At 28.8% G+C, this 18,997-nt stretch overlaps 1 protein-coding gene across 3 annotated transcripts in view; it reads right to left on the reverse strand.

The window, feature by feature from the left end:
- Window positions 1-890: 890 nt before the first annotated feature.
- The window catches only part of LOC106056819 (protein phosphatase 3 catalytic subunit alpha-like), a 36,203-nt gene continuing 18,096 nt past the window's right edge, over window positions 891-18,997 (reverse strand). Inside the window, exons 6-14 of one of the 3 annotated variants that reach the window (XM_013213686.2) lie at window positions 17,938-18,077; window positions 16,242-16,319; window positions 16,059-16,153; window positions 15,484-15,609; window positions 13,653-13,733; window positions 10,776-10,820; window positions 7,827-7,902; window positions 6,573-6,670; window positions 891-4,411 (exon numbers count right to left, since the gene is read on the reverse strand). In XM_013213686.2, coding sequence (XP_013069140.1) covers window positions 4,278-4,411; window positions 6,573-6,670; window positions 7,827-7,902; window positions 10,776-10,820; window positions 13,653-13,733; window positions 15,484-15,609; window positions 16,059-16,153; window positions 16,242-16,319; window positions 17,938-18,077 — 873 coding nt within the window. In that variant the 3' untranslated portion in view covers window positions 891-4,277. The remainder of the gene's footprint in view (window positions 4,412-6,572; window positions 6,671-7,826; window positions 7,903-10,775; window positions 10,821-13,652; window positions 13,734-15,483; window positions 15,610-16,058; window positions 16,154-16,241; window positions 16,320-17,937; window positions 18,078-18,997) is intronic. The other 2 variants (XM_013213702.2, XM_013213694.2) reach the window with 2 other exon arrangements.

Genomic DNA, 18,997 nt, shown 5'->3' on the forward strand with positions numbered 1-18,997 from the left:
TCTACTGGATTTTCTTGTCTCAGAATGGTCGAATCTCTTCCGACTATTGCACTTAATTTAGTGAAGACTTATGTGTGTAAAAAAAAAAAAGGTCCGTGGCAGATGCACTTTACACGAAGTCTTTAAAAATATCACACCCAATACAGACGTCCGTGCGAAATACGTACTTAAGATTGTCCCTTGCCTAATAGGCCTACTATTGACAAGGTTTGCCTATTTATTATTCAACTTAATATGGCCCTCGACTTTTTTTTTTACTAGGATGATTAGTGCGTTCTGAAGGAAAACAACTACATTCGATCTCTTCTTACTACAAGAAAAAAAAAAGCAATGTAAACGCCCAGGAGAAAGAATTTCTGAAGATGAAAACACCGGAATGCACTAGGGCCCAGTCCCAAAAGCAGACCTCTTGCCGACTTTAGCAGAAACTCTCCGCATCTTCAATTCGATCTGCAGGAATACATTTATTATGCATTTTTATGGTCCTTATAATACTGCGACAACTGGAAAAGGACTTTGTGACATCGTAGAAGAAAAAATAGTTAAAATAGGAAATTGAACATCTATGAGGGTGGCTGAGGGTATGAGGGATACAACAACGGTGCGATTATTAAACAGATATAAATCAAAGGGCACTTTTGGTACTGTGTCCAGCTCAGTCTTTATATTAAAAGGGCGGTATTTTAAAATGGCGCACGCAACCCCGACTGTATGGTATCTATATAGTGTAGGATTTATCAAAAATATTTTTTACATCTTAAATTTTCTCAAGTTTAATTCCTTGATTTGTTTTATACTTAAATACTTGATTGGTAAATACTATTGGTAGCTTTTTTTAAATTTTTCAATCTCTCAACATTACAGGAAAAGGTATTTAAGAAAATTCTAAGCAAAAGAAATGTGATTTTAATAAATTTTTTGTTAACACAAAATGTACAATTATGGATACATGCATGAAATACAACAATGTTGACAATTGACAAATTGATGGAAAAGTCAAAATTTATGTAACAATTATTGAGAGAAAAAAAAAAAAACTATACAAGGCCAATATTACATTGTGGTGCATTAACTACAATAAATCTGTACATAAAGCAGGTGCTTCCATGGTTTGTTGACTTGAGAAAATAGCTTGGGGGACATTCATTCTCTCTAGCATACAGGTGTTTCTTATGGATAAGAAAGACTTGAATGGAGTGGAAGCTGTCTTATATTTACCAGCTCCAATAAATGTTATGTTCTACATGGTACTAAATCAACAAACACCCTAGGTACAGATGGAACAAATTTAGCTCAGTTATATGGCTGTGTTCTTTAGTTTCCTTTGCTTCTGTTTCATTTATTTATCACAGTTGATGTATCAGTCTACCATGAATAAATGTAGCCATACATAACATAGGAGTGGAAACATTCAAGTCAAATCAAACAAATGTGCACTTGAAGAAAACTAGGAAACACTCTTAGTAAACTCACTGATTACAATCATCATCAGAGAGGTCAATACTCTTCAGTTGTAGAAATACTGACTAAACTGTCAAGGTCAAGCATGGAATAGTACATCATAATTAGGTTAGCCTGCTCTTCCCAGTGTGCTCAACACAACTCAAACAATAGTATCTTCAGTTGTGCATTCACAATTTCACTTAAGTCATTCATTTTTCTCTTAATTGCTCATATCAAAATAAACATAGGAAAAAAGGGAATGTAATATACCAATTGAAATAAATACCACAGAGTAGATTAATTGCACTCATATTTAGAACTAGTCAACAATTTGTCAACTGTCCTTAACAGGGTGGAGAAAAGCAATGTAGCAATTCACAATTCTATTTGAATTATTTATTCGACTAACCTAGGTTATGTCCATCCTCCCCCAAACTCAACTATGTTTCATGATACTCAATCTATTTCTTAATCCACATACAATAATGAGTTTTAAGCAGCCCAATTAAAATAGCTTTCAGCACAGGGTGCATATTCCTATGTTTGTGGTCTACAAATAAGTCAAAAGTAATAAAGATGAACAAAAGCCTGATATGATTTCATCTGTGGTTCAACTTGTTGACTAATATGGATGAACCAGTTAACATTTGCTTTTATGACAGATTCTAAAACAAATCTCTGCTACTACTAGTACTAGCTGTGATAACATTCTGCAACTATTTCATATCACTGCTCTTGGTATAGAGTTACAAGAATAAAAAATTCATTTTAGTGGCTTCAAATAGGAACATGTACACCAATCTTGATATAAATATTTGTATAGTAACAAAAAAAATTCTCATTAGCAGAAACTGATGTAAACAAAGATGAATTATTAGAAAATGTATTTATTAAAATTACTTTTATGCTTCAGTGTTGGGAAATTTTAAGAAAATGCTCAAAATTATAAAACACATAAATTTAAAATATAAAGTTTTGACATATTTAAAGAAGCATATACTGCCATGAATATATAAATATATGCAACATAAATTAAGGGTTGTATCGAGTAAAATAAATAAGGATAAAAGTACAGGGGCAGGCAGTGTACATGTAGACAAGAAGGTAGGGAAAAAAGAATTTCAATGTGTCTGCCCAGTGTTGAGAAGGTGACTCAAAAGTAGGATGAAAGAAAGAAAATAAAACCACGACATGAGGTATATCACAATTGTAGACACTATCAAAGATTATGCATTAGCAATTCTTTAAGATTGCAACATGAAAAAAAAAAAAAAAAAGCATTTGTGTAATAAGAAAACTTGACCATACATAAAACCAATGTTCTCTCTCTTATGTTTTGATATAAATATCTTACACGTGGACAGGTGAGGAGAGACAACAGGAGTGCATAATTTGAAAAAGAGGGGAAACTCAAAATATCACATCAGAATGACTTGACTGCTCAACCATTACATAAACAGCCTTCAAAAAGTTCAGTTCTAAAACAAAGAGACACTTTCTAGCAAATCACATCTAAAGGGTTGTTAGAATAAATCCACTTAACCATTCATTTCAAAGTGTTAAAAAAAACATTCATATTTAACACAAGCACCAAATTATACAAATAAAAAGCACCATAAAAATACAAATGCAATCAAGCAAAAATGTTTCAAAACATCTCATTAAAGGAAAAATAAATATATGTATATTATATGTAACAAAGTCTTTGAAATGTGTTAAATGTTGTTTTTAATGATACTTAACTGATTGGAGGGAAGTAATTAAGGTAACAATTAATTCTCATGCCCCCAAGATTTAAAAAAGTTGAAGAATTTTAATTTAACACTTACAGAATCATTAAATAAATAAAGGATAAGTAAAAAGGGTGTTATAAGAATGACATCAAAGGTATATTACACATTTGTGAGACTTAGAAGATCCAATTGAATAGTTGTCCTAATGGCTTCCACAAGCATGATAACTTATTTACATCTTTTACAAAAGGGGAAATATCAAGACTAATTTCTGTTTAAACAACAGATAACAAATTTTAATGTAAAAATGTCATGTTTCTATTTTTTAAAAAAAGTTCAACATACAAAAAAAAATACTTTTGTGCATTCACAGCCACTGATATTTTTAAAGTCCATTTAGTGCTAATGCTTTAATTAAAATAATATGACAGTCTAGTAATTTAGAAAAACAAATTTTGAAATTTTTTTTAAAAAGAAAATTTGGGTACATAAATATTAATTCAATATTTAACCCCCAGATATACAACAAGAATTGTGGTTTATAAACAAAATACAACATAAATTTTTTTCTCTGAAATCAAAATGTTAAAGACTTTAAAATATTATTTATGGCACAACAAAGCCTTTAATAAAATAAAAACAAAAGAAAAACAACATATCTTTAAAACTTACAAATACCTTTACAAACAGAATATTATTTTAACTTTCAAAAGACTTGATACTTTAAAACAAAACTGAAGCCTCTGATTGAAAATGTGTACAACAGCAATGAACATTTCACAATTGAAGAATATTAGCTTCAAACCTTAGTGCCCTTAAACACATCAATATAATTTTTGGTATTTTGTGTTAAAGATTTTGTTAAATAGAGATAAAATATCTGTTATACACCACACAGCCTTTATTAATTTATCTAGTATAAAAAAAAATTATCTAATATATCTGAAGGTAAATTCTACTAATATTTATTTCAGTCAACACCCAACACTTTTACCTAAACAATATCAAAATTTCAGCCAGTCATTCATTCATATATCAAAATGAAAATGATTTTAATGTGACAATAATAATCATTAGAAAAGTTTGCGTCGTCTTTCCTAGTTAGGATTTTGAATGTTCCTTATTGTTAGAACTCATAGCATCTTTCCTAGGGGGCATTCTCTCATTCATTTTGTCCAAACATTTAGCTTCTTCAAAGCCACTGATTTTATGATTTGGAGAAAATCCACTCAGTGCTGGTGAAAGATAAACAAAAATTTAAAGTTCAGATATTTTTTCCCCAGCACAAATTATATAAAATACAAAAAATAAAAACTTTCAAGATTAGAATAATGTAAACACATAAGAAGTGCAAATTTATAACTTTGAAATGGCTATTATCAGACATTTAAAAATAGTGACTTTTCTTACTTAAGTTTACAAATTATGTATGAGTAGTTTATTTATTTACAGACTGGCTACACCAGCTGATTTGTTATCAGGTTAGTAATGTTTATAATGGCCAGAAGATCCGCCCCCATCCTTTTGGCACCTTTGGTTACTTTATTTTTTTTCTCAACCTTTAATCTTTAAGCAAGCAATATACAGTATTAGACACTGCAAACATTGTTTTAGACCACCAGTCTCAGGCCTTAAGAAAGAAATGTATTTTTCAAAGACTACAGTTGAATGCTCCATTCTTTACCCCACACTACATTTATTTTGGTTTAGTGTTCTCTGAATAAAAAGAAATATCAATTTGGTTTTATTACTAGTAATCGTTTATTTGATCCCTTTTGAAAATTTGTCAAAAACAGTTCTTAGTGCCTAGGCGGTAAAAGGAACCTGACTACAAAATTTCATATTTATAAATATATACATAAAATCTTTTCTACGGCTTTGCAATTCAATATTTCAAAATTTAAAAAAATATTCTATGTTGTTTTTCGACTGGACCCACCCCTTCCAAACTTTTCAGCCCTTACTCTTTTTATTACAATGACAACCTTAATTTTTTGTTAGAATCTTCCAACTGATCGACCCATCAACACACACATTTCAACTTTTGAATTCTAGATATAGCACGCACCTTTATTAAGTTTTATTTTTTTGCATCACATAACTGTAAGACATCAATGTACAGTATTGAACATAGCAAATATTTCTTTTACTTTTTCAGTGCGAATTATTTTGATAAAAAAAATGGGAGTTTTCCGGGATGTACACAAATTTTCAAGAGGGGTAGGGTTACTAAAACTAACATAATTTTTTTATTTTATTAAATAATCTAACATATTTGATTTATTTTCAAGGAAAATGAATGGGCTACAAAATTATAATAAATAAAATAAATCATTCAAGAAAATTTTTTTTCATTAATTTTAAACTGAGCAAGGAAAAAGGAAATATATTGAAAAATCCCAATACTAAACACATTTAATCACTTCAATTTTTTCATAGAAGATGAACCAATGCATTAAAAAATTGTATTATTTACATTTTTTGGGCCCCGGGAAATAAACTAAAAAGGAACCATTAACACAATGTTGACTGTAAAAAAAACAACTTGGTACTGCATCGAATTTACTACCAAAACAAATAACAATCACTCCCACATCCGGAATATGAAAAAAAAAAAAAGAGAAATAAAAAAGTTTAACATAAAAAGATAGTGAAATAAATATTATAAACCAAGTTACTCGCTGACAGTAACACCGCACTGACCAGCGCTAGCGAAGTTACTCGCTGAGAGTAAGGCAGTACTAAAAGAGTTAAATCAGTTTCAGGCCTAGAGAATTTTTTTCCCCAAAGACACTATTCAAAGCCACCTTCCTGTTACCTAAAGAACATTTATTTTGGCATTGCACTCACTAAAAAAAAATTAATATCATTTTGGTTTTATTAATTGATATAGTTAATTTGGCCTCTTTTGAATGTAGAGAAAAGATAGTGGTACATAGTATAGTTCATATACATATGCACGAAATTATTATCATTCCTTGCTCTCTTTCTCTAGGGGAAAAAAAAAAGAGTATAGAGCTTTAAGATATTATTGTATAGATCTTTAAGATATTATTAAGCTAAGATTTATTTTTTGTTTATACAGAGTCCATAAGGAAGCAGAAATGAAATTACAGTATGAAATGAGGCAAATTAAAAATAAGCTGACTTGAGGAAAAAGAAAGAAAAAAATACTTTAAAAATATGAAACGTGCTCTATTTCTATTCAATAGAAAGCTTGCATGTTTTAGCAAAACAGTGCGTTCTTACAAGCACCTAGACAGTTGTGATCTAAAAATTTATATTTTTAACCAGTCAAATGTATTTTGGGCTTGTAATACAGATGACCCAAATTTAAAAGCTGATGGTTTAAAGAAAATTATACAAAAACAAACATTTTAAAAAAATCTAGCTTACCACTACTAAGAGTATCTTTACCACCAGAGAGTGCTCCCAGAGGTAGTAGTCCATTTGGTGTAAGACCTTTTAGCTGTAGCACACTTTCACTCTCTTCTCTGCAATTATAATAAAAATTCAGGAATTTTGTAATCTTTCAATTTTGTTTCAAAAATTGTAAAGCAAATAGTACATTGTAAAATAATTCCATATCTATTTCAGATCACTAATAAAATTCCTATTTTTGCAATAAGCACAATCCCTTTTCTCAGATTCAGGTACTCATAGCTGGGAGTTTTTAGGGGTGTACTGAAAATGAAAATTTAAAATCCTGGCACTGATCAGAAATCTCATTTTGGAATAAGAGGATTTTAAAAATACTATCTATTCTTTACCAAGAGGCCCGAACAAGACACTGGTCCCAAAAACACCTCTATAGAAAGAAAACTATACAGAGAGCTCTCTGATTTGGAAACCACTGTACAGTTCATCTCATATATTGGTCTAGTCATCTGAACACTACAACATAATGAGAACAAGGAAAAAGAAACAATACTATTTGAATTTGAGAAAGTATTGTTATAACCTTGCCAAGCACACCACCATCCTAGATAGTGCAGAAGGTGCGCACTATTAGAGACTAGACTAAGAAGGATGTAGACAGAGAGAATATACTACCGCAAGATGTTCTATGTGTTTGTGATGTCCCCATGTAAATAAACATCTATATTGTTGAGTCATCTCTCCTCTTAGGTTATTACAGTATGTTTCAGAAAATTGTTTTAATTATTTTGGAATAAGAGCATTTTAACAATACTATTTGAATTAGGGAAAGTATGTAAAAGAAATATTTTTAAGAGGCTTTATTTTGTATCCTTGAGGACACGCTAAAAGTTTGATTTTAAAACAAGAGTCATCACTTTATCAATAAGTACATTACAAAAAAAGTAGGTCACAAAGTTAGACAATGTGAAAATAGAAAATGGAGTATTTAGCAGACAATTTAACTGTTTTACAGTATTCAAGAAAAATATCAAGAATTATTTTCTATAACTTGTTAGTCTATTAGTTCATTTAAATACATGTGTGTGTGTAAGATGTAAAACTTTAGGTCTAATAACACAAATCATACAAGAATAATTAATGTTGTTTAAGCTATTAAATGTAGGTTACATTTAGTATCTGTATTGTTTATGAAAGCATATTTGTTACATATTTCAGCCTTTGAAAATTAGTTTTGTAAAGTAACATTTATTTTCATTAAAACTTTATTACCTTAACACAGTGAAAACTCTAGCCATTTTTCCTATAGCTCTAATCTTGTTGCGGATAACCTCTTTTCTTGCAGCTACTGAAATGACAAAAAATTTTTTTAAAGTAAAAATACAATCTTAAGCAAATTATGTATCTTTTTTCTAACCAGCTAATTAAAAAAAAAACAAAAAAAACAAGAGAATCTTGAATTAGAAAAGAATTTTTAAAAGAAATGAAATGTAGAAAAAGATATTTCCAATACTTGAGGCTGGTAAATTTGAGTATGTTAGAATCGTTGGAATACATAAATCATATCATTACAGTATTTTCCTATTACTGATTATTGTAAGTAGTTATGACTGTTGAATAAGAAAAAAATTGCTACAGCATTTTTAGGAGCTAATTTTAATTAATGTAACAATGTTGTTTTTTTTAGATTAGTCAAAATATACAAATGAATATGCTATTTAGTAATCTCTCAATACATATTAGTATAAAATGTATGAGAAAGCAGACATCATGAAATTAACTGATTTTTATTTAAATTAAGAAATCCAATAGGTTTATGTTTTAAATAATAAAACATGCTAATTAAAATTGGATCTTCTGGTACTTGACCATGCTTAAAAAAATGATTTTTATTTAAAATTAGTAACTAAACCTTTTTGTTGACTTGTGTATGCTCTATTGTATCAATCAATAAATGTATTTTGTGTGTGTAAAAAGTAGGTAATCCATGCGAAATAAATAAATAAATAAAAATAAAAAAAAGAGCTTAAAAATGTAAGAAGCAATAAATGATTATTTACTAGTCTAAACATTTTAAAAGTATTTGTATGTATGCATGTGTGTCAGATTACATAATGAATCTATTCTAAAAAAAAATATGCACATTTACAAACAATTTGGACTATAGAAATCAACATATTTTGTTTCTAATGATACCATTAAAAAAAAAAAATTGACAAAAATATTATTGCAATTAAAAGCTTATAGGAAATGTGCATGCCTATTAAAATAAATTCAAATATTTCTAAATCATTGACCAAAATAAATAATGGCATTTAAGCCCCCCACCCATTTTAAAGTGCTGTATATTTCATGTATTTTTAGTATGGACAATGTATGACACTTCTGGTGGCTAAATTTTGCTCCCTCAATAAAGTGAACATAGAATCTCAAGAAAAATGATAATTAGCCAATGTGCACCCATTAAAAAAAATTATGAAATTTAACTTTGAGGGATTTTGTTAAAAAATTTTAGGGAATGGTAAGTTAATATTTAGAGCCCTTAATATTTATTCAGAGAGAATTCAATATTTTTTAACAGTTCCTATTGTAACAGAATTGTTCAATTAAATATTACTAGGAACAAATATTCTTAATAATAATAAAAAGTATAACCATTCTGCACCCAAAGGGGAAACAAAATTATGCTAAGTTTACTAAAGGAGCTGGGAAAGTTCCTTACAAAAATATCAATGATATTTCATAACTAAAATAATTTTTAAAACAAGTTATTGATACAATATATATGTATAAATAATAAACATTTGAAAAGAAGTCTAGAGTAATAAGGTTACAGAGGTTTAAGTTTTGTTCAGACTTATCCCTTTTATCAAATAGTAACGCAAACAGTATCAATGCTGGATCGATGTTATTAAAACTAAAGGAGGTGCTTTAAGCATGCGTTTGACAATAAAAGGATCAAACAAATCGGAATATTAAACTGTTTTATAAATATAAAAAAGATGTTCCCTTAATGTCATGCTAAGGTAATTAACCCATTAGCTCCTTCTGCAGTTGGAAACGTTTTCACGTTTTTGTCCTAAATCGTTGTAGAACGTTTCTAAAACCCCCTATTCAATATACTTGTTTTAAACTTTTTAAAAACAAGATTTCTTCTAGTCTCGTTGCAAGCGTGATTACAAATAATTTTGGAGATTACCGATTCTATTTTTAATAAAATCGGGAAGGTTTTTATTTTTTAAATAATTTTTCAAACGAACAGGCCCATAGCCCCAGTGTATAAGCCCCCACGTGGGAAAATGAGTATTTTTGAAGTTTTTATAATCTAGTGGTATTAAACGTATATATATTTTAAAACTAGACACATAGTTCTATTTTTTAAAGTTATCTGTTTGTTTATTTGTATTTGAACTTCAATTTGATTATTTTTTGCAAAATACATATTTTTTTAGGATTTTTTAAATACGGAGTTATCCCTCCTTGCTTAGGACTTTGAAAGGGTTTTTTTGAACCGGAAATAGGAGCTATTGGGTTAAAAAAAAAGATTTTAAAGCTTTAAGAGCTGGACAGAAATCCTCCTTTGGAAAATTTAACCATTAATGAGAGACAATTCTTAACATTTATGTTGAAACATGGGAAGCTAATTACAAAGTAAAATAACAATTTGTTCATCATATAAACAAAAACGCACAAAGTAATTCTTTTATGCCTCTAATAAAGTAAAAATAAAAGAATTCAATCAAAACTAAAGTGCTACCAAATTAAGGGACCAAAAAGCCAGGCACATGTCTTAAAAATTTCTGCAAAACCCTCTAAAAGAAATATTAAACAATATTCCAGCTGATATCACTGTTATTATTCAGCATAATATGCAACCAAAATACAACAAACAGGTCAAGATGCTAGGGCAGCAGAAAAAAATGTAGTTAGTATGTATAGTATACTATAAATAAAAACAGATGTTTAGAAGCTATTTTTTTTTTTTTAAAAAAAAGCACACTACTGAATAATGGAATAAATGAAAACAGCAAAAAACACACTACTTTTTTAATGACATAATTATGTTTATGATACAGGGAATAGACATCAAGGCCAACCACACAACATCTTAAAATGAATGTCATGAGTTAACACCGGAAATCTAACAGTTACTTTAATTATTAAGAATCAAGTAGGAGCTGGTACAGTCACAAGAGGCGTGCACCAACAAATTTTGCTTACTAAGGTCAAAATTTGCCTGAGATTTGCTCTTGTTTGCACCGTCACCTTTGGAAGCAATAAAAAAAAATGGGATGGGAGGAAAGTGTGTATCAGTGAAAGCCTAGCATTAAAGAAAACAACTCTTAGTTCCAATGGGACATGTCATTTCATTGCATACCCTCAGTTCCAAGAGCTATTTTCTTTCAAAGTGCATTCAAACAATATGGGCATAAAAAACGTGTGACACTTTGAAAAGGTATTTAAATATTTTAAGAAGGTGAACATGACAATTTAAACTCCCAATATGTAACACAATGCTTGAATCAAATTATTTACATTATAGAAATTAAATTATAGAGTTGCTGATAGCTTATACTTAGCAGTATTAAAAAAAAAAAAAAGAAAAAAGTATTGAATCTTATAAATCCTCTACTCTACCCAGTTCTTAAAAAAAAACTGGTGTTCACAGGAGCTATTACCACAACATAATTGCAAACTAAAAACTTAATGTAGTAATCAAAATTTTTCATAGAACTTCTAGAGATGATGATTATTAGTGTGGAGAGTATAATGAAGAACATTCATCTTTCAATTATCATAGTCACCTGTTAGCAGAGTACGTGTTAAAGACACACAATGTTTTTTTTTTTAAAAACAGTAATTCCATCTTATGGTGCAGCTAACTTTCATGCTATCAAAAGTGAACAATATCATTGTGAACTTAAGTTTGAATACCATCACCAAATATTTAACATTGCCAATGTGAATCATCGAACTGTCTGTTCAGACACACACAAAGTTTGTTCTAGAAAATGATGTTACCACTTTGGACAATTGTATAATAACTTAGGAATAGGGAAATAGATGTTTCACTTAAGTTTTCCTTTTAGCTTCTTCAGATGACATTATTCGAGTATTAGTATAAAATATAATAGACTGAGTTGTTTCTTCTTGGTACAGCAATAGTTTAACCACAGCTCCATGTGCAACTTTTACTACTAGCTAATAAAAGCATATTACAATTCAAAATATTCTAGTGTTTCCAAAATTCAGTAGTATAAAACATAACTACTAAACAGACTTTTATCAAAAAAATGGATTAAACTAAAAAATAGCACCAATTTAAGTAAGTAAATTGTGTTTTATAGGTTCTAAAAAAAAATTTTTTTGATGTACAAATGGACTAAAAAAATGTAATATTACAACAAACAAAAGAACAAATTAATAGTTGCTATTACAAACAAAAAAAAGGCAACTAATTTCTAAGCAGTGCAGTTGTCAATATTTATCATGCAGCTACATCTATGACATCTATTGGTATAAAATAATCAGCAGCACACATATTTCAAGTTTTCCCGTTAGCTCACTACAGGTAATAATATATAGATATACTGGTTACGCATTTGAAAAAAAAAATATATTACTGAGCCATTTAAAATAATACGTCTGCTAATATTTTATTTTAGACACTAAAAATAAAAAAAATAAAAATAAAAAAATAAGGGTTATGAAATGTAAACTGAAAACATTTATAGCAAATAAAGGAATTTACCTTTCCATAGTTTTTAAACATTTTTATGTTAAAAAAGAAATTTGTTACCAAACTAGAAAGCCAGACATCATAAAATACATAAAAGAAATACAAATAGAAAATTTATTTTTTATTTTTTTTTAATTACACAAGAAAGCTATATTAAATCATTTTTTATTCTAAATCAAACAGGAATGTGACAGCACACTAATAAAAATTAAAATATCTGACCAACTTTGAAGAGAAAGCATAAAATCTTACTTTTCTAATTTACTTAGCAAATACTACAAAACGTATGCAATGAAATAAATCAATTAAGACTTGCCCACCAGAAAACTAAATGAGCAAAGATGCCTACAATACAATATTTTTTCATCCTAAAATGTGTCTTAATTTTTTTTTTAAGACAAAAGTGAAACCTGATGGTCTCTGATTAAAAAAAAAAAAAAGCTTTTTAATGTATTAAAAATGTTTTTAAATGTAGGCTGCATTATAAGGATTATCATAATAGTGCTAATGATAAAATCCTCACAGACTCATTAAAAATCAACATATATATTTTATTAAAAAGATGTTTTTTTCAGCTTGTCGATCTAATCATTTAGCAGAAAAGCTAAAACAGTCTAAGTATGTAGGTTAGATATTCATCTGACATTGGTGGCTATTAAGGCCTAAAATTTTCAAATGCAGCTCCATTTGTCTAATTATTAGGCAAAGTGATATCAATTCTTTTGGGTTTACCATTATGCTTTTATAAAGAGAAGACTGATGAATAAAAAATAGCAATGACAGATTAAGAAAGTTGGCCCAACTAGGAATCTTGAAAATGTTTAAAATTAAAATGTTACCAATATTTTCAAGTCACAGTACCAAAATTATATATAGCTGCAACGCCTTTAAAATTTTCTAACACATTTACAAAAACTGCCTAGCAACATAAGTTACCAAAGAGTTTTAAGTACAAAAAGAAAGATATATTTATTGAACATATTACCAAAAATAAGTCTTTTTAATTTTAATAAGCCAAACTACCAAATCATGTGCACAATTAATATAAAAAGGTAATTAAATATTACAGTGCTAATTTTTAATTTTAACAAAAACAACAACTGAAAACTAAAAAAATGTAAATAAATTAGGTCATTATTTCAAGCTAATAAGAGAACATAAAGGGATAAAAACAAAAATATCTACATACAAAAAAAAAAAAAAATTAGAAGAAATAAAACTATGACTAGAATAAAAAAAATGCATGTTTTTAAAAGTGAGCAACTTTAGACCAATGCAGAAATGTTAATTAACTTTCAAGCAAAAGTGAAAAAAAAAAAAAGATATATATATATATAAATATAAAGCTTTATTCTTACCTTCCATTGAATCTGCTTCACCTTCGGCAACTAGCTCATCATCAGAACAAATATTTAGTATATTTACTAACATTTCTGTCACTGAAATTGAAGATTTTAAAAGTTTTAAAATATGAACAATGAGATAAATTTATAGAAAACACTAAAACTTATCACTCAATGGGTCTTCATTAAGACTTAATGAGCTACTTTAATGTAGAGCACTACCAAAGAACTCATTAAATAATTCTGTTTATAGTTTTTGTAGTGAACTGTGAAGGTGGCTTTTACTTTTGGTGAAAGGCTTGTAGAGCTTACATAATATTGGTGGAGAAACACTTAATTATTCATATTCATAAAAACCCTCTCATGTTAAGAAAGAAATGTTTTAGTCTAGCACTGTAAGCCTGTGAGATCAGAGAAAAATCAGTGGTGTCAAGTTTTTTTCTCCTTTGACGTCATTAGAAGAAAAAGATGTGTCGCCAAAATTAGTTTTACTATTTTACAATAATGAAACATTTTCAAACCTATATAACTATCGACTTGAAAGAGTTTTCCCCATGTGACCATTGAGCGAGAATTTTTTTTCACATTGATATACATAGACCTTGAAATTTTAAAGAAAATCGTTAGAGCCCGTTTTTCGAAATAATATACATATATAAAATAAATACATATACATACAATAATTGCTCATTTAAGAGTATAGGATAGTATAATTAGTAGGTCTAGGCATTATAAATGTATTGAGTTTAAGTGTTTTTTTTTTTTTAATTGATGCTTTAACTCAAAGATAGCTTCATTTCTGTGAAAAACCATAGTTAATTCACATTATTAAACCTAATTCCACCAATGGACATGGGACAAGTAGTCTTACATTTAATATATTTCAACAATATAATAATAAAATAAAAATAATAAAAATAATAAAACGTTAATAAGACTCTGACCTTGAATAGATTTGTTTTAAGCTTGAGTCCAGATTCTAGGCATTCTTTCATTCTAGACCTACTCCAAAATGGACACAAGATTTTCTAGAACTAGCTCCACAATATAACTAAATCTAGACCTAATAATTTTAATCTAGTTCTAGAATGTGCTTATTTCTTGTGTCTGCGCAAAATAATCTAATCTAGTCTTTCTACATCTCTAGATCAGCCTAGATCATTTTTAAATTATTAATTTTTTTATCTAGATTCTAAATCTAGGGCTCAGCCTTCAAACTTCACTAAAAAGATATAAATCTGGTTATCATAACAAATGAATATTCACATTTGACTACAAAAACACCTTTAGTAAAATCACTAAATTTAGAAAGCCTTCAGGACAGAACGTAAAATTGAGTAGATCTAGATTATTATAGGTCTAGACTCTATATGTATATTAGACTAGATCTTCTCATTAGATTTCAGATATAGATGTAAACCAGATGTCTAGGCCTATAGTCTAAATCTAGAACAGATCCAGACCTACTTCTAGATATTAAATCTAAATCTACATCTAAATATATGCGCGTTTTGTAAGAGAATCTAGAATGTTTTTATTCTAATATTTAAAAAAAAAAAAAAAAGCTCAGCACTCATGCAAAGTGAAAGTTTTGCAGGTCACGAGATGTTAAAAAAAAACATGAACAAAAAGCCAAGATTTTTTTTTTCAATTGCAGTATGCAAACCTGGAAAAGAGGTGAGTGGGTGGAATTAGGACCCCTATATTCCGGGAAATCCCCGGAAAGTGGCACCATTGGAACGAAATTTGACAAAGATAGATGTCAGAAAATGACTAAAAATAAATTAAAATTTGATATTCACTTTATGCAGTCTCTCTCACAACATAACCAAAATTCTAAACTTACCCTTTTCACCAACGAAAGGTAAAGACCACGTAAAGACATCCATAAAATTTGGTAACCAGTAAGGATGTGGGGAGCAATTGAACTGTCTAATATTCATGACGTTATTTTCATATTTCAGAATAGCAGCTGAAAAAAATAATTTTAAAACCAAAAGAAATAAGCAAACGTAAGAATGAAAAAGAAAAATCTTCAGAATTATAACATGTTCCACACTCTTAACCATTACATATTTTCTTTTTAAGATTGCAACTTTTTGCTAAGTTTTTTTTTTACTAACAGCTAACAAGACAGTTATAGAATAATGCAATTGCCAAGATACAATTAGAACACAAATTAAAAATACCCATTTGACCAAATGTTAACTACATTGGCTATCATTAATTTTTATAATCAATTACACATTTTCCTGTGACACTGCCTAAATAGCAAGTGAATAGAGTTCAACCACAATGAGGGCTTATACAACAACCCAGATCCTTAAGACAGGAGGTTTTTAAAAGCATCAAATATTGAAATCAGTGTGCTTGTAGAAATTGTTTTTGCAAAAATCCTGCTTATTAAAATGAAATGGTTACCTTTGTTGTTGTAAACATCTAGATAGTTAGGTGCAGAAAATATTGTTATCAATGATGGAAAACCAGTTGTTTGACTTTTCCTATACATTCTATACCTAGAAAATTTAAAAAAAAAAAAGTTAATTAGTATATTGAATGACAACTACAAATTTCAAGGATTCTATTAAAAAATTATGCACCAACCCTGCATCTTGTGCTTCATGTGCTCGTATTATAGACAATAAATTGTTCTGTTGCAAGAAATCACAACATGCTGCATAGCTGTGGAAATGACACAAAAGCAATTTTAAAGACATCATAAATGCACATTTGTTTTTCTTCATATTCATATAGTTGAAATACTAAATACACTCATGTATGATGTGATGAAAAACTTTACTTTTACATGATTCTATTACAAATAGAATCTATTACGATAGGATGTGCTTGGACGCTATTATTACTTTTTAAAAACTTTCATACAAGAGTTCATCATGTCTTGTTAAGAACAAAAGCATGGAGACTTTTTAAAATCTGAAAACCAGATATATTTTGCTAATTTATTAATTTTGTTGATTTTTAAAAATAAAAGCCTACTAGGTACTTAAGTATTTTTTAACGTTTTTATTTTAAAATATCAAAAGTATAAAGAGTAATTTATTTATTCTGGACATTACATGATTCCGTACAACTCTGTTTTTGTGTTCATTACATCTTAATTTTGATATTTAATATAAAACTAGCGCACTCTCCATTTTCCAATGATTCTGACCCAATTTCATTCAAATTTGGCTTTCTTTTTAAGTTATAAAAAAGAATTTCAAATTTCTAAGTCAGATTGTTTTCTATTTCCTATGTTACCAGGATAACTTTACCTCTTCCTAGCGTATAGACTATATTTTTTGATTGGCTAAGTCTATGCTTATGAGCCCGTCAACATTTATTCTGTTTTTAAAGCTGATTTATAAAATTCATAAGCCAAGTTGTTTGATCCCATACAAAAAAAAATTTAATAGGGTGTTTATGTTAAATTCAGATTTTCTTACCAAAATTTATTCCAAACAACCAGTTTTAGACATCAATGTTAATGATCTTATATTTACAAGAAATCATCTGTATTAGAAATTTATTAAATGAATAAACAAAAAACCACATACATTTAACCCACATCTACTCATGCAAATAAGTCTATAGTCAGTGTAGAAGTCACTATCCCAGAGACCTAATTTTGGTAGAATAAGTGTGTTCAAATTTTTATTTTTTATGTTCGTTTTTATGCATATTTTGAAAACATCTTAACGATTTCATTAAGGGGCTATGCATGGGGATCTTAAAATTTAGTTAATATTAATATAGAATTAAAATCTGAGTTTATTGATGCCAAAATATAGAGACTGTTTGGAATAAAATAAAGTGTGACTAAATTTGTTTGAATTAAATGAAGACACATGGCCTCTTTAACCTTAAATAAATTAACAATTATAGGTTAGGGGTACAATTATAGGTAGTCATCCTTATTCTCCTTAAACTAAAGAAGATTTTAATACTTCATTTTCTTTTCTATGTCAAATCATTATCAAATATGCACTGTCAAAGTCCAACTTTGTTTTTGGCCTATAGGTGTTTGAATAGCATAAAATGCTCTATTTGAAACTATCCATATTTTCTATCTTTTAAAGCTGTTTATTTATTATCTTTTTTGTATTTTTTTCCCCAATACAATTTTTTAAAAATTCAGATGCACTATTGCTTAATATGCTAAATTTGAAAAGTCAATTCTGAATCACAATAATAGATTTATCATGAATAAGTTAAACTATTGCTTAAAGAGACACAATGTGCATTGATAAAAAAAAATGTGATAGCATTAAAAAAAAAATTTAAAAAAATAAAATTTCACCTGTAGAAATATGAGCAACCTCTGACAGTGTTGTGCGTAAAGTGTTCTGAAGATTTTTCATTCCCAAAGTCTTCTAGAGGGTCTGACCACAACAAGTCACACATGGGACCAAATGCGGGGGGTTCTTTAAATCTATCCAGCTTTATTATACAAAAAGAAGTAATTTATAATTAAGACACAAGAGGCAGCTAAATTTTCTAGTAGAAATATAGCAAAATTAGTAAAGAAAGAAAAAAAAAAAGGGGTGGGGCTCCAACTCCATATCACTATATGGCTAAAAGCTTCATTATTAAACTTAGTTAAAAAGCAATGACTGCAATGATATCAAGGAACAAAAATAAATGTATTCTTTTTAATTAACTCATTAGCTACTAAGCCCATACCTAAGCAGCATCTCTCTAAATACTAAGCAAAGGGAGGTAACTCCAAAACATCAATAGACTGACTTTACTAAATATATTTAAAAAAACATAAAACAACATCTATCAATAACAAAAAATACTTCTAAAAAAAGAGAAAAGGATGACCTTTAAAATGATGTATAACTTGAATAGGTTTTACAAGATTAAAACAATAAAAACAACAGGTAAAGACGAACGAGTGCCTGATTTTTTGAAGACTGGTGGACCCCCCCCCCCCCCCCCCCCCCCAAAATCAGATATTTAATTTTTTGTAATATTTAAATTTTACCCAAAGACCAGTAATGTTTTTAAGTAGGAATTTAGTAGGCCTATACAATAAACATTATGCTTATATATAAAATCTGTATATGTCTTGAGTATTTACTGACTTTCACTGGGTACGCGTGAGGCCCTTAGTTGCCTGAACACGGCATCATGCTGATGTGGTTCTGCATATGTCTCAGATTTCATGACTTCTAGCATAACAAAGTAAAAGTAATCAAACCATTGTCCAAACCAAGTTGTGAACACCCCCAACTAGATCTATTTCATCTAAAGTTTTCATGTGGTAAATAAAAACTGTTCAAAATATCAGTCAAAGATGTTGAAGATTCATTGACGCTAGATCCAGAATAGTCTAGATCAGTGGTTCCCAAACT

This window comes from Biomphalaria glabrata, chromosome 2 (genome assembly GCF_947242115.1).
Source record: "Biomphalaria glabrata chromosome 2, xgBioGlab47.1, whole genome shotgun sequence".
Classification (NCBI taxonomy): Eukaryota; Metazoa; Mollusca; class Gastropoda; family Planorbidae; genus Biomphalaria; species Biomphalaria glabrata.